The 22,685-nt window shown below is 49.6% G+C and overlaps 1 protein-coding gene across 4 annotated transcripts in view; it reads left to right on the top strand.

The window, feature by feature from the left end:
• PCGF3 (polycomb group ring finger 3) overlaps positions 1-22,685 on the top strand; it is a 55,154-nt gene that overhangs the window by 21,686 nt on the left and 10,783 nt on the right. For 3 of the 4 annotated variants that reach the window (XM_042937176.1, XM_042937175.1, XM_042937177.1), the window contains 4 exons: positions 305-401; positions 3,794-3,849; positions 12,949-13,059; positions 14,000-14,088. In XM_042937176.1, the coding sequence (XP_042793110.1) occupies positions 305-401; positions 3,794-3,849; positions 12,949-13,059; positions 14,000-14,088 (353 nt within the window). Of the gene's footprint in view, positions 1-304; positions 402-3,793; positions 3,850-12,948; positions 13,060-13,999; positions 14,089-20,206; positions 21,523-22,685 lie in introns of those variants that run through there. The other variant, XM_042937178.1, reaches the window with a different exon arrangement.

Here is a 22,685-nt window from a genome sequence, read left to right as displayed (position 1 = left end):
CCCCTGTGGTGAAGATATTTGGGGGAGACAAGTACTTTCTGATGATTTCTCAGCTCTTGGCCTCTGAACACCTATTCACTTAGGTTCTTTGCCCCTCTTATCCCTGCACCTCAAATCTGCTGAGTGAGGCCGCTGACTGAGCGCCTGGGGCTTCTCCGTCGTTGCTGAGACCTGAGAGGTGGCAGTTCCATCACAGCAGCCACGTGCGAGGTGGCCTGCGCCTCAGCCCCCGTGTGTGCCGTGCCCGAGGGGGTGCTGGCATCTCCCTCCCTGGCTACTTTCTGACACAAGTGTGCTTTCGCAGTCTGTCGGAGCTGCCTGGTCAAGTATTTGGAGGAGAACAACACCTGCCCCACGTGTAGGATCGTGATCCACCAGAGCCACCCGCTGCAGTACATTGGGTAAGTGTGCCCAGGTCCCGGTCCCAAAGCCACAGCTTCGGCATCTCCCGGTGTGTCAGGGACCCGCCCAGTGCGGGACACGTGACCACGTACGGCAGCCGATCCAGCCAAGTCAGGCCAGTGAGCGCTGGGGCTGTTCCCATAAGTTTCCAGGAATATTTGCTCAAATTGAGTATTTTGAGGAACCTCAGGACCCACCTGTATTTCACTAGTTTTGCAATAAATTGGCTGAAGTTTACTCTGAAGTGGATAGCAGCCCCTGGTCCACCTTCCTGTCGTGGGACAAGTGGTCCTAGGCCCCGGGTGGCTGCCCCTTGTGTGTGGCCTGCGTCTTGCTCCCCGCAGCTGGTGCTGCAAAGAGTCCCCTCCTTTGGTTTCGGGGAGATCGGACCCGCTTGGAATCAGCACCATTTGTGAGGGAGGCGTCAGGGAGTTGGCACGACCAGACTTGGGGGTCAGGCTATGATGGGCAGGAAGTGCTGGCTTATGGCTTTTACGCAGAGTTTTAAATGACTTCAGATTTGGCTGGGGGGGGGGGGGGTGCTCTAAAGGAAGCCAAGCGCTGCCTGCACCACATGGGAGCAGCAGAGGTAGGTCTGAATATATGTTTTGAAGGAAGAGAGGGACGTGTGTCTCCACTTCCCAAGTTGTGAAGTATGTCGTGTGCGCACAAGGCGTTGAAAAACACATGAATGGCTTATAATGGCACAGCAAGAAACCACTCCCAGATGGAGAAGTAGAAATCACCAGGCCCAGAAGCCCCCGCCCCACCCTGGCCGCTGTCCCCACACAACATAGCTTAGTCTCCTGTGGTCCGGCTCGCTACATGGGGAACCAGCTGTGTTTTCGTGGCCCTTGCCCTTGACCCAGCCTGTTCTCCAGACGGGTCTCTGTTAGTGGGGAGGTCTGTGCAGGTGGACAGCAGGGTGTCCTCTGTGGGCCCTCCGTGCTGCTCTGGGCATTCCCGTGCAGGTGTCCCCCCTCTGTCGGCCCTCCGCAGGCTGCTGGGTTGTGGAGCTCCCGTGCCTTCCTGTGCGCTGCTGGGCTGCTGTGCCGGGCACCGTCTTGATGTGTCCTGTGGGTGCCTGTGGACTGCGTTCTGGCCACATGGTGGCTCCGTAGGGTATCTTGGCCTGTCGCCCTGATTACCAGTGAGCACGGTCCTTTCTCAGATGTCACCTGGCCACTCGGGCTGCCGGGAAATGTCTCTTCACATCTCATTTTTCTCTTGGGTTCTTTATTTTACTTGTTTGCTTTGAAGAAATGCTTTATATGCTCTGGGTACTAATTGTTGGCAGTGTGTGCACGTTACCTGCGTTGGGGGCATAGTCTTGCAGAGCACGGGGTTGCTTTCCTGACATGAACTGTAGAAGGCAGGTGGTGGTAGGGGCTTCATGCTAGTGGGAAGCTGTGGAGACCCTGCCCCCACCCCCACCCCCGTGCTCTGGGGAGACAGCAGGCAGGGCTGTCTGGAGAACTGAAGCCCTTTAGCAATCTGAGACCCCAGTGTTCCAGGCAGAGCCTAGCCTGCTGACACACAGGGGGGGCCGATGGGAAGAGAGCTGGCCAGGTGTGCAGGCCTGGGTCCAGAGGGCCAGGGCCAGCGAGACGGAGGTGCAGAGCTGGGAAAGATGCGCAGCCCCAAGGCCTGCTGTGGGCCCTGGGCTCCAGGGTGGCTCTTTCCTGGCAGTCCTGTCCCTTGCTGTTTGCTCCCTGTGCTCTGCCTAAAGCTACACTGGCCCAGGGTGATTTTCTTGTTCTCCCCTCCTGATGCCAATTCTGCACTTGGCTCAGAGCCTTGTTCCTGACACAGCTTCTCCAGCCACACCTGGCCCAGCCTCCTGCTCTGATACGCTACCCCCCACTGTGCAGCTGCCCCAAGGGAAGGGCTTTCAGCTTGGGGCTGGGGCAGTGTGGGGAGAGGGCAGTCAGGGCGGGGCGGCGGGGCCTGGGGGCACCGTGCGGGGCCCTGGGCAGTAACTTAGGCCTTACGAGGTGGGATGATGCCGAGTGGTGCTGGCCGCAGGCGGGTGCTGGGCCTGAGCTCCTGGTGCCCGTTGGATCCCTGAGGCAGCTCCACACTTCAGGCCTCATCTTAAAGCCAAGGGCTCTTGTCACGTGGGCCCAGCAGAGACCTCGGCACAAGCGAAGGGCTGGGAGAGGGTGTGTGGCCTGTGGCCTAGAGTGTAAACACGAAAGCCTCTTTCAAGGGGCTGCCCCTCCAAGATCCTGGATGTGGCTGACACCAGGAGAAGCGCGCTGTGCTGTTCTGCCCTGCCTGCCAGCACCCTTTCCAAGGAGAGCCCCCCCAACCCCTCCCCTCAGCCCTATGGGTCTGTGGCCAGGCAGGCGGGGCCTGGCACGGTCATTCGGAGGACCCGGAGTCAAGCTCTGTGGCGGGGATCTCTCCACCATCCTCTCCTCGTGCAGTGGGGGGAGCTTTCCACAAGGCCGTGGGGGTGTCCTGCGTGCTGCGGGCCAGCTGTGGTCCATAATCTTCGCTGTGGGCACGTGCGCATCGTGGTCGGAAATTTGAGAAACCCTGCTTTGGTCTGCCACAACACAGGCTGAGATGTCAGACTGATGTCTGTTAGAACTTAAAAGTTCTTCCTGGTAATGGTGAATGAGGGTCTCTGCAGGCCCTGGTCACCCGCCGTTTGTGGCCTAACCGTGAGCCCATTGAGTGGCTGCTGTGTGCCCGGCCCTGGACTAGCCCTGACAGCTAAATGTCTAGAAGTTTTGTGGAACCCCATCGTTTATCCGTTATTTACATGCTACTTGTCTGGGTACTTACGGGTTTTCATTTTAACGCATGATGTTTGAAAATTAACGTTGATTTGAAAAGTTACTTAAACATTTGAATAAGTTACGTTTAAAAATAGCAAACTGGAGTAGAAACTATATTTGAAATGCTGTGCTTATATAACCTTTTCAGAAAACCTTTATAGGTAGATCTTAAGGACCACAGGGAGGGCCTGATCTTAGGGCCTTTCCTCTACATTATTCAGAACATGAAAGAAAAGTTTCCCGTCTAGTGGAGGCCCAGGAGGCACCGGTGGAAGAGGTGGGGGTGGGGGCCTGTGTGGCCCCTGGAGGCCGCATCTCTGGGTGTCCGGACCACGTTCAGCAGGCAGAGGGCACTCATCATCTAGAGGGTCTTGTCTGTGCCGCCATTCCTTGAAACTTCTAGAACCTGAATGAAATGATACATTGATTCAGGTTGTTTATAACTTTTGCTAGCACAAACATTTTTTTAAGTGCAAACTAGAAGCAAAACTCAAGCAAAATTTCAAATTCGCGATTGTGGAGTCTGATACCGTTAATGGAAAATGCGCACAGATTGTGGAAGTGGCGTTTCTAGCTAACCTCACCTGTTATGTTCTCTTTGCCAGTCATGACAGAACCATGCAGGACATTGTTTACAAACTGGTTCCAGGCCTTCAGGAAGGTAAGTGTCAGAACGTCCACCTGGACCCCTGAGTCTGCGGCTCAGCCTCTGAGCACTTTGCTCCTGGGGGTCCCGGCCCCGTCCCCTCTTTGGGAACAGCACCGTCTCGCTTGTCCCTGCTCTGAACTCGTGAGCGCCGTGTTGCTGGCTTCTCCCACTGTCTCTGTCTTGCCGAGCGTGCTGCCTTGTTGGGGCAGTGGGGGCACAGCAGGGCACGGGGGCAGCCTCCTCAGTCACACGCACACGGACGTGAAGCCGGTAACCAGTGTGTGGATAAAGTTTGACTGTATTTAAAGTCAAGTCTCACTGAGAATGAAGAAGAAACATTATGCAGTGTGAATACCCTCAAAGTGGAAATGGCTGTTCTTTTTCAACCTTTTCTGCAATTCTGAACGCAGAGACTGTTGCTCCCCCTCTTTGTGGGGCTGGTGATGGGGGAGGGGAGGGAGACACTGGCCTCAGAATCCCACTCAGGGTCTGATGGTGGGCGGGCGTGGTGGTGCTGGCTGATACAGCTCAGGTACACTTTGTTTTAAAGATAAGATATGTTAGGGATTCACTTGGGCTGTGTTTTCTCATTGTAATGTTTCGGAAGAGGGTTAAAATTTAAAATACAGCTTACTACCTTAGATCAAGAGATAGATAGTACACCTGGCTTTTCCTACAGAACTGTCCCCCCCCCCCCCCGCCCCCCGCCCCCCGGTTTATTTATCCTTGAGAGAGAGAGAGAGACAGAGACAGAGACAGAGCATGAGTGGGGGAGGGGCAGAAAGAGAGGGAGACACAGAATCCGAAGCAGGCTCCAGGCTCTGAGCTGTCAGCACAGAGCTCGACGCAGGGCTCGAACTCACGAATCGTGAGATAACGACCTGAGCCGAAGTCGGAGGCTTAACCGACGGAGCCACCCAGGCTCCCCTCTTACAGAACTTAAAGAATAATATTGTTAAGGTCTTTTTTGTGCCATTCACCAATTCACTCATACAAGAAGAATTCAAGTTTCCCGTAGAATGCGGACGGAAACAATCTTTTGATACCTAAAAGTTTTTGAGTCCTCAGAAAACGCAAAGAATACGTCAAAATAAAATACCAGTAACTTGAAAAATGATCACAGGGTGTTTTAAACATAAGAGCCGGCAGAACCACATGTAGAACCCCATGTGTGTATTGCCCAGCCCCTGCAGCTCACGCAGAGCCCCGTTGCATGCTCTGCTTCCAGCCATCTTCCTGTCCCAGAAGATACCCTCCTTGTAACACGAGTAACCACAACACTTCGTAAACCTAAGGAAGTAGTAGTAATCCCTTCGGATCAAATACCTGCTCAGCGCCAGCATTTCTAGCTGCCTCGTGAACACCACATGTTTTGAGTTTCCTTGTTGTCATTTATTTTAATCAGGGTCCAGGTCAGGTCAGCCCCCAGGCCAACTGCTCTGCCCCGTCTCAGCCCCTCCTGTCACCAAGTCTGGACTTGTTGAGGAGGCCCCATTCCTGTGAACCGTTGGCGTCTGCAGGCCTGACAGGATTCTGACTCATGTTTTTGGGAAGCCCACCCCCGGGGGTTATTCCGCCTGGACGGGTGCAGTCGGCCTGGCTCCCGTGTCACCCCAGCCGCCCTGCCCCGGCAGAGCATCAGTCCACGATTCGTTAGAAGTGGCCAACCCGTGCCTGTCCTGGCGCCCAGCCCGGCCCGCGTGCCAGGTGGACCGCGGGGTTCCTGAGGCCCGTTTTGTACCGACCGGCAGATCGGAGCCCGTCTTTCCTTTGCGCACGGCACGCTGCCTTAGTTCTGGCCCCTCTGGCCACAGTCAGGGCCGTGTAAACGTACACATGTGTTCACAGTGCTTCGTGGTCCTTGTCCTTTCTGAAGCACGCGCCCCCCCCCCCCATTCCCCCCCTCCCCCGTTGGCAGCTCCCGATACTGCCCTGGGAGTCTGGGGTGACCGGGCGGGTCCCGGGCTCCTCCTGTTGACTTCCTGCCCCAGGCAGTGCCAGCCATCTCCCCGCGGAGTCCAGGTGCCCTCAGTGTAGGGGTCGCACGGTGACAGAGTCGTAGTGGAGGGTTTGTTTGTGAAGAACGTGGTGCGGGTGTGTGATGACCCTGCATGTGGGACGTGCCCCCTCTTGCCCCTCGGGCAGGGTTTCTCTTCCAGCAGGCGCTCAGCTTCTCTCTTGCTCAGGCTCTCGGTCGCTTGCTGCCCCTAAGTAGAAGGAAACCCTTCCCGGCAGGAGGGCTTCCTCCACACAGTCTGTCTGCTTGTGCCAACAGTCGCAAACCCGGTTTCTCAGATGGAGTCCCCTTCCTGGCAGACGAGCTTCAGCTGACAAGGGCCGGAGGCAGCAGGATGCCTGCCCGTGCTGCCGTCCGGGCCTCCCGAGTGGCCGCTCCCCGGGGTTCGCTCCCCGCTGCTGGCCCCGCACCAACTCGGTTTCTCTGTTCCCTTGTAGACGAGGCCTTTTTGCCGGAGAGTTCATTGTTCAGTGGTCTGTTTCCTTTTTCAATAATTTTTAAAAACCTGTCTTTTAGAGGCAGCATTTTAAGTTTTTATTTACTTTGAGAGAAAGAGCATGCATGCACGCGAGCAGGGGAGGGACAGAGAGAGACAGGGGGAGGGAGAGAACGCCAAGCAGGCTCCACACTGTCGGCACCCAGCCCGACACGGGGCTCAATTCCACCAACCATGAGATCATGACCCGAACCAAGATCAAGAGTCAGACGCTCAACTAACTGAGCCCCCCCGCAGGCGCCCCAAAGAGGCAACATTTTATAAAATTTACCAAATTATTTTTTTATGTTGAGCCACCCCCTCCCTTCTTTGCCTCACACTGCCCGCAGCTGGCTTCTTCTGCTGGCATGGCCAGGACGCCGGGCTGGGCCCTGTCGTGAGGGTGGCTGCGTGGGGTTTGCTCACTCCCGTATGCCTCCTGAGGGACACTCAGGACGTTCTCGTCCTTGGCTTTAACAGAAGAGGGGGTGCGGTGACACCTTTCGCGTAATTTTGTGTGGATGTGGGTGGATGTATTTGGCTTTATTCTGGAAGTGCAATCACTAGGGCAAGGCTTCTGCATTATTTCTTTCTCTTGCCTTTTCGCCCTGGCTGGAACAGGGTTGGCGAACTGCAGGCCAGATCGGGCTTGCTGCCCATCTTTACGTGGCTTGTGAGCCAGGAATGCTTTTTATACTTTTAAATGGTTAGAAAAAAGTCAGTAATATTTGTGATGTGAAAATCACAGCTCGCTCGCTCCTGTACCGTTTGTGTTCACGTCACAACGCAGAGCAGCAACCGGCGGCCGACGGGATGTGCACTGTGGCCGCTCCTCACGCTGCAGAGCTCAGAAATGCAGTGGTAACTCGACGGTGTTTCAGGAGCCATGTGAGCCACTGGTGCGACTCTCCTTGTTGCCAGTTCATACCCGTCATGTCGAAACAGGAAGAAGGGAGGTATGGACTTCAGATGTTGCCCTTTTAAGCCACAGTGAAGCGTGGACGGTTTTGTGCTTGTGAGCCGACTGCGCCATGAGGCGCATGCCGAGCTGGAGGGGCAGAGCGTGTGCAGGCATCGCCAGACGAGTACACGGCGCTCCCAACGCACAGGAAAGCGACGTTTGGGAAGAACTGAAAATAGCAAACGGAATACCTCATCGCGGAAATAAAATGTGGATATCAGGCTACAATCGAAGTAGGTTTCTGACTGACTCCTTTGTTAAGCCAAACGAGGAAAGCCGCTTAGTAACGTAAGTTAATTAGATCTCGTTTGATTGTAGCCGCTGAGCCAGTGCGTCCAGAGAAGACGGGCTTGTTTTGGGGAGGGAGCCTCTGGGAGGCAACATCAAGGGTCCACAAGAAAACGAGGCAGGCGGTTTTGAGTGGTTTTCCTTGGCCTTGGTGTCGCCAGTCTGCTCAGTTGTTCATTTGGTGAGTCCGAAGCGACTGAAGAAATAACATCTCTGAACAGTCTGCAGAGAGCAGCTGCGGGCAAGAGTGTCGTCCAGGGGGTCGAGAAAATACTAATTCAGTGCAGCCTGAAGTGGGGTCTGCCAAGACGTGTTCCATCCAGCGGCAGTAGAAGCGTCTGGGGGTCAGGAAGATGCTAACTCGGGCAGACTAACCGAGCTGGTAAGAGTGTGAGGTGTTCAGAGGGCATCGTATTCTGCATCAGAGCAGGTACTCTGTGGAAGGCGAGTCTTTCATAGGTCACTGAACCAGCGGAGTCTGCAGCAGGCTTCCTTCACTCTTTCAGATGTCACTGTCACCAGGGAGATGAATTTGTCAGGAGTGGAGCCTAAACACCCTGACTTTCTCCCCCAGACGGCACTTTAATAGTGGCTTAGTAGTGGTGAGTGTGTGTGTGTGTGTGTGTTCTTGTCACTTTGAGCTAAGGACAAATTGAAGTTTTTTGGAATGGAAAGAAGTTCCTTTAACCTGGAATGACTATGGAAATTAGCTTTTGCTAAAGATTTGATAATGTTTCCCAACATTATGTTGGGATGAATTCAGCCCAACATCATAAGGCACGACGGGACTACCTGTATGCAAACCTCTGTTGCGAGTGAGGTCGCTCGACAGCAGTGAGTGCTGTCTGTGCTACGTGACTTCAGACATCCTGCTTTCAGAAGAGGGGGAGCGAGATCTCTGATCCCATTCAGGGTTGTCGCAGGCTGATCCGAGCTCTGGCTCCGGGCCCGGGAGCTCAACACACACGCGAAGGCGGTTTCCATGTTTCAGAGTCCATTAGCCGTGCCGCGGAGGAGCTTTCGTCCTCCCCCTGCTGGACGCGCCGGCTTGCGGTCGGCGCCACGAAGGCCGGCACCGGGAGGAGAGTCTGACGGAGCTCCCCGAGCGCCCCCACGCTGACACACGAGCCACACAAAGTCACGTGCTCGTGGACCGATGTCCGCATCTCTGTACGAGAAGACACTTCCAAAAATGAAATGTGTGAAATATCATTGAGATGAACACGTGTAGTCAGTTTTGATGATAAGGAACACTAACTTTTAACACCAATTAAATATTACTCCCCCTAAAAGGAGCCCATTCTTCTTGTCAGTAGCCTATATTACAAAAATTGTACTCAGTTATAATTACTGTTTTTTGAATTTCGTGACTTCTGGTTTCCGCTTCCTCATATAAGGAACTCGGAAGTCTCCACTTTGTTCTAACAAATAAAAAGCTGAACAGCCTGAGAAATCAGCCAGCTTTCTTGGATCATAAAGAGGGAGGGACACAGGGCAAAGTTCTGCGTCAAGAGTAGAGAGACTGACAGTGGGTTTGGGGACACGGCTTCCCGGAGCAGAAGCCTCTGCAGGAACCAGCTCAGGGCTGAAAACCTGAGCTGTGGTTGTGGAGCTGCTGGAGGCCCCGTGTGGACAAGTCTGGAAAACCTGTAGGAGATGTAATCACGGCCAGGGCCTCACGGTACCGTGAACTTCACCTCCAGGAGCTCGGCTGAGGTCTCTCAGCAAATATCAGAGAAATCTCTCATGCTTCCAGCAGGGGGTAGAAAAGGAGCCATTCTGAAATATGTCTAACAAGGCCTGCCCCCGGGGACACTAGTTAGCCAGAGCCAACCTGAGCAAGGGGAGCCGGTCAGCTCCGCTCACCCCTCCCCACCGAGGGAGAGAACACAGCTGGGAAGCTCTGGTGACGTTCAGTGTGGAGGCGCCACCCACGGAGCCCTTCCCCCGCCCCCCTGCCCCACATCACCGCAGGCCTGGGCGCACCAGCTCTCTTCCCTGGCACATCACATCTGACTCACAAGAAAAAATCACAGGGCACACTCAAAGAAAAACACAGTTTCTCGAGACACAGGAAGCGTCAGAACCAGACATGGCAGGGATGCTGGTGTCGTCAGACTGGAATTTAAAACAACGGGGATAGGGGTGCCTGGGCAGCTTCAGCTCAGGTCATGATCTCATGGTTCAGTTTGTGAGTTCGAGCCCCGTGTCGGGCTCTGTGCTGACAGCCCGGAGCCTGCTTCGGATCCTGTGTCTCTCGCTCTCTAACCCTCCCCTGCTCACACTCTGTGTGTGTCTCTCTCTCCAAAATGAATCTTAAAATAAAATAAAATAAAACAACTGTGATACACATGCTAAGGGCTCTAACTGGTAAAGCGGACTGCATGCCAGAACAGGTGGACAGTGGAAGCAGAGAGATAGAAATGCTGAGAAGGAGCAAAAAATGCTGGAGCAGAAATGAAGAAAGCCTCAGGTGGGCCTCCTAGTAACAGGACTTGTATGTGGAAGAATCTCGAGGTTGAGGACCTATCAACAGAGACTCTGAGGCTGAAAATGAAAGAGCACACACTAAAACAGAGTCAAAATCTCTGAAGACGTGGGATGGCCCCAGAGGTGTGTTGTGTGTGTAATGGGAACAGGAGAAGCAGAAGAGAAGAGTGAGAAGGAACAGCAGTGAAATGATAATGATGAGATTTTCCCCAAATTAATGTCAGACACCAAACCATGGATCCAGGAAGCTCCGAGAACACCAGGCAGGATAAATACCAAAAGCACAACACCTATGCATGCTCTTTTCAAGCTACAGAGAAACGAAAACAAATAAGCCAGAGTACAGAGGAACAAAGATCAGAATTCACCTGACTTCTCCTCCAAAACTGTGCCTGCAAGGAGAGTGGAGGGTGAAATGTTTAGTGTTGAGAGAGGAAGGCATCCACCAAGAATTCTGCACCCTGAGGAATTACTCCCCAGACGTGGAGAAGTAAAGACTCAGTCAAACAGAGATGGAGGGAGTTTGTTGTCTCTAGACCAGCTTTGCAAGAACAGTTCCACGAAGTTCTTCAGAGGAAGTATGGGTCAGAAACTCTGACCCACAGGAAGGAGCAGCAGTGAAGGTAAAGTGAGAACTTTTGTTTTTCTAAATCTGACAGGTGACCATTTATTCAAAGTGATAAGGAGCAAGAATGTACTCAATTACTTACTATGTTTGGGGATGTGTGTATATTTCAATAAAAGTGCACCTTCTTCCTGTTATACAAGTGCCTGCCTCATATCACAGTTTTGCTGCTAAGCTCACACATCCCCTCCTCGAAGAGACGTTTGTCAGCCTGAGCTCTGACTGTGACATTGAGTCCGAATGGCGAGCGTGGACGTGGACGTGGGTGGGGCCGGGGTGGGAATGCAGTCCACCTTCCACACCCGAGTGTGAGGTCGGCCATGGGGCCCCGTAGGTGCCCTTTGTCATTGAGGAGGTGCCGAGAGCGTCAGGAAGGGACACTGGCTTGTGCCCGGGGTCACATTGTGTTATCGCTCCCCTGGATTCTCACAGCATGGTAGTCACACCAGGATTACGACTTGTAGTTTTTACCTATGACATCACATAACCTGTCCTTTGCATGACAGCATATCGTGGTGCTGGCTCCACATCGATAAATATGATCTGTATCATTTTTTTTAAGGTTTATTTATTTGGAGAGAGGGTGTGCGCCAGCAGGGGCGGGGCAGAGAGAGAGACAGGGAGAGGGAGAGAATCCCAAGCAGGCTCTGCGCTGTCGGCACAGGGCCCGACACGGGGCTCGATCCCATGACCCTGGGGTCATGACCAGAGCAGAAAGCAAGAGTCCTGATGCTCAACCGACTGAGCCACCAGGAGCCCCTTAAATAGCAAGTTACCTTGCTGAAAATCATCCCAATTAACATTTCTATGCTGGCATATTCCTGGCAGAGAATATTGTTATTTTCAATCTTTTTTCATTCTGATAGGTGAAAAATGTTTAAATGGGAATTAAAGCAAGGTAATGGGAGCTGCCCCATTTCTACAGGTGAGGAGAGAATTCTCTCTCACACTGACCAGCAGGACTCCGTCACCCTTCTTGGAGAACCTGGGAACAGCCCCACACCATCTCACGCCTTTATTCCTGAGCCAGCTCTTACAGGATTGTTTGATTTCTTTTCAAGCTAATCCAAATTTTCCAGACCAGCCTTTTGGTTTGGCACTTGCCGTATTTGGTTCCAGCAGCCCATCCCTCTCTAGTCCGGCAGTGCTGTCCCTTCAGTTCTGAGGGCCACCCTCTTTCCGCCAGAGCCCCACCCCCTGCATCGATGCGCTCCCACATGACTGGGCACGCCAAGCGTCTGTGTGGGTCCAAGATGTGACCAAGATGTATTCCTGGCTCCGTTGAGCTCATGGCGTATAGAAGACAGACATGCAGGTAAAAAGTGCAACAGTTACCAAGTGAGCTCCACAGAAATGTTTTTCATGGAGTGATTTGTAGGTTATTAGTTGGAGCAACTTGGGTGTAAGTTTTCTTTGCTGCTGCTGTGCGGCCCTGAGCAGTGACTACTTGCTTCGTTACCCGGGTGTACGCTTCAGAGCCACTTGTTGCTAAAAGCCCATCCGTAGCTGCCTTGTGTCATATGCTCCTGCCCTCTCGTTGTCCGGCCCGGCCCCCACTCCGTTTGGGGAGCCTCCTCCGGTGTAGCCAGCAGTGACTGCAGTGCTGACTGTGGGGAGCAAGAATGCTGACTGGCGTTGCTTCTGAGGAGGAGATCACAGGGCACTGTGGTGGATGGCCTCTGTTCCCCAAGGAACCCTCCTCTGGCTTCCTCCTCCGGATGCGGCGAGCTGTGATGGCTGGCCACGGACACCAGGGGGCAGCCTTTACACACCGCCGGGCACACCTGGGTGGCCATCTAGCTGTGAAAGCACAGTGCGAATCAGGGGCACTGCCGGTTTCTAAGCTGTGGCCGTAGGCATGAGGTGCTAGAAGGCCCGAGTCTACTACTGAGCAGCCTAGAGGTCAGCGGGTCGTGTTTGCTGTGCCCCTGAGGAGTCCCAGAATGTTGACCAGACGCCACATGTTGAAAACAGCAGTCTTGGGTCTTGGGGGTGGGGGGGAGGATGGGGGTGGGGGGGGCATCTCTTCACACAACTGCCCCGTCCTGCAGCCGGGAGTCTATGCATCGACGGGGCGGGGTGGCAGCGGCTCCAAGATCCCGAGGATTCGGTCCAGATTTATCTTCTCATTAGTGGCGGCCGTCGAAACCTCCCAATCCCAATCTGTCGTTTTCTTCATGTGGTGTTTGTGAACAGAATTTTAATGTAATTCGTTGCCTCCTTAAGATTAAAGAGTATATATTCATTTTTAATAGCGGAAATGAGAAAACAGAGGGAATTCTACCACAAGTTAGGCATGGAAGTGCCTGGAGACATCAAGGGGGAGACCTGTTCTGCAAAACAGCACCTAGATCCCCATCGGAACGGTGAGTGGGCTTCTGCACACCTGCTGCCAAGGCCGGCCTTTATTATGAACCCCTTTCTCAGGTGGCCCTGTGCCTCCCTCCAGCGTCCTCCGGCACTCCTGGTGCCGATGGGAATGCGGGGCGGAGCTGAGAAACGGCTTGTGGACAGAGGGGTCCTGCGTAGGCGAAGTGAGGGAAGCATGGGGGCCCCGAAAGTACCTGGAGGTGGGGTGCAGTGCAGGCGGGCCTCCTGAGACTTCCCCTCAACTGTCCTGTTGTAGAATGGCAAAATGACATTTGGATTCACTGAAAAATTAGTGGGATTTTTAAGTCCACGTGCCATAACAAATTATTCAAATCTTTGGTGCCATGGTACTTTTCTAGTGAGCACAGGGATTCCTGAGAAGCTTCTAGACCACTCTGTGTGTTTCCCATAATCTTAGAAGAAAGGAGACGTCCTGGCTGGGACCCCTGGGAAAGGTGGAGCCCTGCAGAGACGGAAGGAAGGCAGTTGGGGGCTGTTTGGGAAGCCAGGGGTCTTGTCCCAACTTCTTACGTACAATGGAGTCTTCATTTTAAAAGTAGTGTTGGAACAATAAATATTGTGGGAGTCCTGCATTACTCGTGGGTAGTTGGTGTGTTAAGCATTGAATAGTATTGGGTGTGGGGGGCTTCTCTGCCCCTTTCACCCTGTCCCTGCCACCCTGCTGTGCCCTTGTTCACACACTCACAGACCCATGCACAGCTGACTTCAGCTTCCTGGGGCCCCTGCACTTTACAGAAGACGGAGTTTTAGCAGGTGCTTTGGAGACCAGCTCTCCCCAGTTGCATATGCTCTTAAAGGTGCAACTGTCTTATTTGAGTGAATTTTTAGAGCATTTTGAGTATACCGTACAGTTAAAAAAGTAATGGTTTAACATTCCGGATTTCATAATATAGTGTCTTCTGTTTTTGCTGAAAGGTGAAACCAAAGCAGATGACAGTTCGAACAAAGAGGCCGCGGAGGAGAAGCAGGAGGAGGACAACGACTACCACAGGAGCGATGAGCAGGTAGGTGGCGCTCTGCCTCCATGGCCGCCCCGTCCGCCCCCTGCAGGTGCCTCATACCCCGTCCCAGCGAGAGAGGTGCTGCAGACTGTCCCCGCAGGGGGCTCCCTCCACTTAGGAAGGAAAGGCCAAACAGCCAAGTAGACATGTTAGAACGTCCAACGTCTTAGTTTTTCCTTCTCTTTCTTTTTAATTGCCACAGTAATATATGCTCACTATAAAACATCTTAAATATAAAAACATTAAAGTCCATTCTCCACACATCACTCCACAGGTGGGAAAATTTGGTGCCGGGCATTTTTCCGTGCATGTGCCCATATTATATAAAAGAAGGTACGGTCCAGTCCTGTATTAAAGGAAAAGAAAAAGTGCAACATTGAGGAAAATCTGTGCAGACGTCATTTACTGCATTACCAATTTAAAAAAGAAAACAATCACAGAGATGCTGTTAAGAGCATTTGATCAAGTCCTATAGCCATTCCTACCCAGCTTTTAATACAGCATCCTATACCAGTGAGAAAATTAAAAGGCCACAGAGTGGGGGAAAATATTTGCAAATCATATTTTTTGTCTTTTTTTTTGTCTTTTCTATCTGTGTATCTATTATAATTTATTGTCACGTTAGCTAACATACAGCGTATACAGTGTGCTCTTGGCTTCGGGAGTAGATTCCTGTGATTCATCACTTACATACAACACCCAGTGCTCATCCCAAGTGCCCTCCTCGATGCCGTCACCCGTTTTCCCCTCCTGCCCACCCCTCTACCCCCACCATCAACCCTCAGTTTGTTCTCTGTATTCAGGAGTCTTTTATGGTTTGCCTCCCTCTCTGTTTATAACTTACTTTTCTGTTCCCTTTTCCAATGGTCTTCTGTTAAGTTTCTCAAATTCTACATATGAATGAAAACGTATGATATCTGTCTTTCTCTGACTGAATTATTTCACTTAGTATAATACCCTCCAGTTCCATCCACGTTGTTGCAAATGGCAAGATTTCATTCATTTTCATCACCAAGTAATATTCCAGTGTATATATAAACCACATCTTCTTTATCCATTCATCAGTTGATGGACATTGGGGCTCTTGCCATAATTTGGCTATTATTGATAGTGCTGCTGTAAACATTGGGGTGCATGTGCCCCTGTGAATCAGCACTCCTGTTTGGATAAATTCCTAGTAGTGCTATTGCTGGGTCATAGGGTAGTTCTATTTTTAATTTTTTGAGGAAACTCCACACTGTTTTCCAGAGTGGCTGCACCAGTTTGCATTCCCACCAACAGTGCAAGAGGGTTCCCCTCTCTCCGCATCTTCACCAACATCTGTTGTTTCCTGAGTTGTTAATTTTGGCCACTCTGACTGATGTGAGGTGGTATCTCACTGTGGTTTTGATTTGTATTTCCCTGGTGATAAGTGATGTTGAGGCATCTTTTCATGTGTCTGTTGGCCATCTGGATGTCTTCTTTGGAGAAGTGTCTGTTCATGTCTTTGGCCCCTTTCTTCACTGGATTATTTGTTCTTCAGGTGTTAAGTTTGATAAGTTTTTTTCTAGATTTTGGATACTAACCCTTTATCTGATATGTCATTTGCAAATATCTTCTCCCATTCTGTCCGTTGCCTTCTAGTTTTGTTGATTGTTTCCTTCACTGTGCAGAAGCTCTTTATCTTGATGAGGTCCCAATAGTTCATTTTTGCTTTTAATTCCCTTGCTTTCGGAGATGTGTCGAGTAAGAAGTTGCTGCAGCTGAGGTCAGAGAGGTTGTTGCCTGTTTTCTTCTCTAGGGTTTTGATAGTTTCCTATCTCACATTCATGTCTTTCATCCATTTTGAGTTTATTTTTGTGTCTGGTGTAAGAAAGTGGTCCAGGTTCATTCTTCTGCATGTTGCTGTCCAGTTTTCCCAGCACCACTTGCTAAAAAGACTGTCTTGATTCTATTGGATATTCTTTCCTGCTTTGTCAAAGATTAGTTGGCCATATGTGTGTGGGTCCATTTCTGGGTTCTCTATTCTGTTCCATTGATCTATGTGTCTGTTCTTAGGCCAGTACCATACTGTCTTGATGACTACAGCTTTGTAGTACAGGCTACAAGGCTGGGATTGTGATGCCTCCAGCTTTGGTTTTCTTTTTCAACATTACTTTGGCTATTTGGGGTCTTTTGTGATCCCATACGCATTTTAAGATTGTTTGTTCTAGCTCTGTGAAGAATGCTGGTGCTATTTTGATTGGGATTGCATTGAATGTGTAGATAGATTGCTTTGGGTAGTATTGACATTTTAACAGTATTTGTTCTTCCAACCCATGAGCATGGAATGTTTTTCCATTTCTTTGTGTCTTCTTCAATTTCCTTCATAAGCTTTCTATAGTTTTCAGCATACAGATCTTTTACCTCCTTGGTTAGGTTTATTCCTAGGTTGTTTGGGGTTTTTTTTTTTGTTTTTTGGTTTTTTTTAGCATTTATTTCTTCTTGAGAGACAGAGCACAAGTGAGGGAGAGGCAAAGAGAGAGGGAGACACAGAATCCGAGGCAGGCTCCAGGCTCTGAGCTGTCAGCAGAGAGGCCAGCCAACGAACCGTGAGATCATGACCTGAGCCAAAATCGACTGCTTAACTGACTGAGCCATGCAGGCGCCCCATTCCTAGGTATTTTGTGGTTCTTGGTGCAATTCTAAACGGGATTGATTCCTTGGTATCTCCTTCTGTTGCCTCATTATTGGTGTATGCCAATTTCTGTACATTGACTTTATATCCTGTGACTTTGCAGAGTTCACATATCAGGTCTAGCAGTTTTTTGGTGATGTCTTTTAGGTTTTCCATGTACAGTATCATGTCATCTGCAAAAAGTGAAAGTTTGACTTCTTCGAACTGCCAATTTGGATGCATTTTATTTCATTTTGTTGTCTGATTGGCTAGGACTTCCAACACTATGTTAAATGACAGCGGTGAGAGTGGACATCCCTGTTGTGTTCCTGATCTCAGGGGGAAAGCTCTCAGTTTTTAACTGTAGGCCTTTCATATATGGCTTTTTTGATGTTTTTAATATTAAAAGAATTATTCACCATGACCAAGTGGGATTCACTCCTGGGGTGCAGAGCTGGTTCAGTATTTGCAGATCAATCAACGTGATACATCACATTAGTAGAAGAAAGGATAGAAACCATATGATCCTGTCAATAGGTGCAGAAAAAGCATTTGACAAAATACAGCATCGTTTCTTTATAAAAACCCTTAAGAAAGTCGGGATAGGAGGAACATATATGTTAGAATGAACATGGCAGAAGACACTCTTTTCCACAGTAGTCTGCAGAGCTGCGTCTTTGTGGAGAAAGTCACGTTACAATTGGGCTTCAGTAATTTAGGTTGTGCTTGTGGTGATGTCTCCGGTCTTTTGTAGTCTTTGCTGCTTTCCACTCAGAGTCCCCCTTAGGATCTCCTGCAGGGCTGGTCTAGTGGCCATGAACTCCTTTAATTTTTGTTTGTCTGGAAAGGGCTTTATGTCTCTTTCTATTCTGAATGACAGCCTTGCTCGATAAAGGATTCTTGGCTGCATGGTTTTCCTGTTCAGCACATTGAGTATTTCCTGCCACTCCCTTCTGGCCCGCCAAGGTTCAGTGCACAGCTCTGCTACTTCCCTTATATGTCTACCCTTGTAAGTTAAGGACCATTTGTCCCTAGCTGCTTTCAGAATTCTCTCTTTATCCTTGTATTTTTCCAGTTTCACTATGCTGTGTTGTGGTGTTGACCTGTTTTTGTTGATTTTGAAGGGAATTCTCTGTGGCTCCTGGACGTGGATGTCTGTGTCCTTCCCCAATCTAGGGAAGTTCTCAGCCATAATTTGTTCAAATAAACCTTCTTCCCCTTTCTCTTCTTCTAGAACTCCTGTGATACAGATATTATTAGGTTTTATAGACTCACTTAGTTCTCTAATTCTCCCCTCGTGGTCTAGTAATTTCCTAACTCTTTTTCTCAGCTTCATCATTTTCCATAATTTTATCATCTCTTTCACTTATTCTCTCCTCTGCTTATTCCATCCTTTCTGTCACTACATCTAGTTTATTTTGCCCCTCATTTACAACATTTCTTAATTCATCGTGACTATTTCTTAGGTCCTTGATCTCTGCAGCAAGAGATTCTCTGCTGTCTTCTGTGGTTTTTTTCCCAAGCTAATGTCTTATGACTATTATTCTAAATTCTTGTTCAGACATGTGGTGTATATCTGTTTTGAACAATTCTCTGGGTGTCATTTCTTCCCAGAATTTCTTTTGAGAATTCTTCCGTTTCGTCATTTTGGCTAGTTTTCTGTCCCTTATGTGTTTTAAAAGCTTGTTATGTGTCCTGCACCTGCAAGCACTACTATATTAAAAAGAAGCCATACAGAGTGCAATGCCTGACCCTTAAGGAGGTGTTTTTGGAGTGTGTTGCATGCTCTCTGTTATTGTGACTCTGGTTGCTTTATCTCCCTATTTGTAGTGGTGGTTTGGGCCTTCCATCAGGTGTTCTTTGATTTGTTTGTTGAAGTAACCCTGGAAAAAGGAAAAAGGAGAGGGGGAGAAACATTATCCCATACAAAGAGAGAAATGAAAGATGTGGAAAAAAAAGACCAGGCAGAGAATCAAAGAAACTATAAGGCTTAATCCAGAGAGAGAGGAAAATAAAGAAGAAAGAGATACAGAAAAGGTAAAAAGAATAAAGATGCCTGATTAAGCAGACAAACAACCAGAACAGAGAAAGAAAGAAAAAAAAGAAAAAAATATATATAATAAGAATTAACCAAAAATCAAATCAGAAACCATGAGGCTGATTCCCAAGGGAGGAGAAAAAAAGAGGAGAGTGGAAAGAAAAAGAAGGGAAAAGAGAGAGAAGAGAAAAAAATAATAATATTAAAATTTTAAAAAGTACCAAACAAAACCACAGGACCATTCTGTGTTGGCGCCTGGGACTGGTGGCAGCTCTGGTCTGGAGGAGGGGCCGTCTGGTCGGGTCAGTGTCAATCTCACTCTGGTCGATAACGCAGTTACCAGGCACGGAGGGGCGGGTTTGGTGTAAGCAGGTCCCGCCTCCCCTGGGGGCCACTGTCCTGTTCCCTGAAGCCCCGCTGTGTTGGTGATTGGGAGAAAAATGGCAACACCCCAGTCTCTCCTCCCTGGACTGGGTGTCCCAAACCACGCTGTTCAGGTGGTCCTCACAGAGCAGCGTGGGAGGCCAGCTTGTCTCGCTCCACAGTCTCCCGTGCCTCCCAGGCACTCAGCTGAGATTCAAAACCTGACGTCTTAAAGAGTCCCATTCTACACGGTCCTGGTTCTGGAATAATGCCACTCTGCCCAGCCGACAAAGGGCGTCTGGCTGGCACCTGCAAGGTCTTTTGTCCTTGAGGAGGGCAATACACCTTCTTCCCACAGTCCTCAAAGGAGGAACCGCTCTCTCCCAGTGTGCCCCTGAGATCGCTATCACGCCCAAGCTGGCTCCCTCCCCACCAGGCCCATACACCCGGCTCTGGTCTGGAGAAAGTCACACACCCCTGATAATTACCATCTTTAGCTTCTGAGGCTGTTTGCAAAGTAGAAACTGACACTCTCTGTGTTTCTCGTTCCCCCGTCTGTGGTCCGGAGAGGTTTTTCTCTTGTCCAAATATAATACCACACTTCCACAGCCTCTCTTTCTCTTCCTTTTGTCTCCACTAAAGGGTTTCCCTGCTCCATGCTTACACTGACCGTTTTTTCTTTTCTAATTCGCATACACACACCTCTGTCCTGCCAAGCTGTCTCTGTCCACCTGTGGAGATTTTTCTGTCTCTCCGCAGACTGATTTCATGGGTGTTCCAAGTGTTGTGACGTCGATACTCCTGTGTTTGAGGGACGAGGGAAATCGCGATCCCTCTACTTGTCCACCATTTTGACTCCGATACAAGTCATATTTCTGATAAAGGACGTATATCTAGACTATATATCTGTTATAACTCAGTAAGAAGATAATCCAGATAAGAAATGGATAAGAGATTTCGGTAGATGTTTCACCAAAGAAGACATAAAACTGGTTAGTAATCACGTGAAAGGACGTTCAATGTCATGAGTCTCTTAGGGAAATAGAAATTAAAACTATAATGAAATCCCGTTTCATACCCACTAGGATGGCCGCCATCAAAAAGACAGCCACTGGCAAGTGTTGGCAAGGATGTGGAAGAATGGGGCCCTTGTAGCGTGCTGGCAGGAACATAAAATGGTGTGGCCACTTGGGAAAACAGTGTGGCAGTTTCCTAAGGAGTTCAACATAAGCTAACCATACAACCCTGCAGTTTTCCTAGGTGTATATGGAAACCTATTCACACAAGGATTTGTACATGAATGTTCACAGCAGGGCTATCATACTTACGATAGTCAAGCCGGGGAACAGTGCGAACTTCAGATAGACAAAATGTGGTCCACGCGTACAGGGACGTTCTGGTCAGCAGTGAAAAACAATGACCCCAGCACTTGCTACACCACAGTGACACTCGGAAGGACTTTACAAGGCAAAGAAGTCGGATGCAGAAGACTGCATGTTGCACAATTCCATTTGTGTACGGTGTCCCCCAAAGGCCAATCTTAGAAACAGGAGGTAGTTGGGTGCCTGGGGCTGGGCAGGAGCAAGGGTTGAGCACAAAGCAGGATGTGGGTCTTTATGGGGTGGTGAAGATTACGTAAAACTGGATTCTGGTGGTGGCTGCACAGGTCTGTAAGTTTACTAAATACTATTGAAGTGTATACGAAAAACATACGTGTGAATTATACTCCAATGAGGCCGTTAAAAACATACTTTAGTGTGTTTAAACAGGTGACACACTCATGTACTTCCGAGTTCATATCATATGAAAGATATAACCTGAGCACCCCTGCGACTGTCCCTGCTGCCCCCACATCCACGCAAACCTGAGTGAAGCAAAGAGTTTCTTACCCCCCTTCCCCTGCGCACACGGAGAGCCCGGCGGCGGTGCTTAGGGCTTCTTGTTGGTCTCTGACTTGCATCTGCTTACCGCACCCTGGTCTGCATGATGCCTGTCGCTCTGGGCTTGGGGAGCAGATGGCCAGGTGTCCTGTGTCCTGACAGGTGTCCACTGCTGGGGACAGAATTCAGTCTGTCACTTACAGAGAAGCACACAGGAGGCCCCCCTCACACTTAAGGATTTTACCGTCCCTCAACCTTCATTCAGTTTAAGGTTGTTCCCAGGTGCACTCAAGTTTAGAAGTGTTTCCCATCCTTAGGGAATTTTTTGTGATTAAGCTTTCTTTCTTAAAGTCTGCTTTTTCTAATATCAATGTAGCTGTGTCAGCTTTCTTTGGTTAATATTTGCTTGGTATTTCCCTTTTTTTCCTAACTTTCTTAAATGTGACGCCTGTCACAACACAGAACTGGGTTTTTTTTAAAAATCAAATGAGTGGGGTGCCTGGGTAGCTCGGTCGGTTAAGCGTCCGACTTCGGCTCAGGTCTCATGACCTGACGGACCTGACGGTCCGTGAGTTCGAGCCCCGCGTCGGGCTCTGGGCTGACAGCTCAGAGACTGGAGCCTGTTTCAGATTCTCCCTCTCTCTGACCCTCCCCTGTTCATGCTCTGTCTCTCTCTGTCTCAAAAATAAATAAACGTTAAAAAAAAAAAATTAAAACAAAAATCAAACGAGAAACTATCTTTAGCTGACAAGTTATTTCACGTTTTCCATTTACCGTGATTAACAGTAACTCTGGGTTTCTTTGTGCTGTCCATTCATGTTTTTTTATGTTCCCCCCATTCTTACCTTCTATTGAATTAGTAAGTTTTCTTCAATCCCTTTTTTGCCTCTACTTAGCAACTAGTTGACAAGTTATATGTCCTATTTTTATTCTTTTAGTGGCTGTGAAATTCTAAAATGAATATTTACATTTTTTAAAGGTCTGAAGTTAACAAGAGTCTCCCTTTCCCCAGTGACACAAGGGCCTTGCTCACTCTGCCTGGGGCCACCCTCCCGCCTCCTTTCTCTCTTCCCAGACCCAAACCCGGCTGCGGACTCTTGTCCCGCCTCCCGGCTCACCCTTCTGTGGCTTCCCATGTCTTCCTCCTGGACATGGGTCTCTTTTCTTCAACTGTACCCCCTCCTAGTCGTTCTCTGTTTTGTTTACAGATGGCTTTGTTTCATTTTAAGTCTTGAGTGGTAATTTCTCTGTGCATTTTCTGCCAGCGCCTTGCTTTCCAGGCTCCGTGGCCACACCTGGAGAGCCGTCCACCGCTCCTTCCTGGCGCCTTCCCCACTCGTGCGTAGGTGTAGGGTTCCTTTTCTTTTTCTTTCTTTCTTTCTTTCTTTCTTTCTTTCTTTCTTTCTTTCTTTCTTTCTTATTATTTTGCTTCCTAAATCTGAGAATTTATGTCCTCCATTATTTTGGGGAGATCCTTAGTTGTTATTTCTTAAATTTTGCCTTTCCCTTTTTCTGCCTTCTTCCTCCAGAACTCGTTACGAGTTTGTCAGACACCCGGTCCGTTACCCTGTCTCTTACTTTTCCTTTGTTTTGGTATTTTAATTGATCCCTTAGCCTCTGTACTTCTTTTACGTAATTTCTTCATATCGGTCTTGTAGGAAATTAGTCTGCCTTCAGCTGAGAC

Source organism: Panthera leo, chromosome B1, assembly GCF_018350215.1.
Source record: "Panthera leo isolate Ple1 chromosome B1, P.leo_Ple1_pat1.1, whole genome shotgun sequence".
Lineage (NCBI taxonomy): Eukaryota > Metazoa > Chordata > Mammalia > Carnivora > Felidae > Panthera > Panthera leo.
The sequence above is the reverse complement of the archived record's forward strand: the minus strand, read 5'-3'. Positions and strand labels throughout refer to the sequence as shown.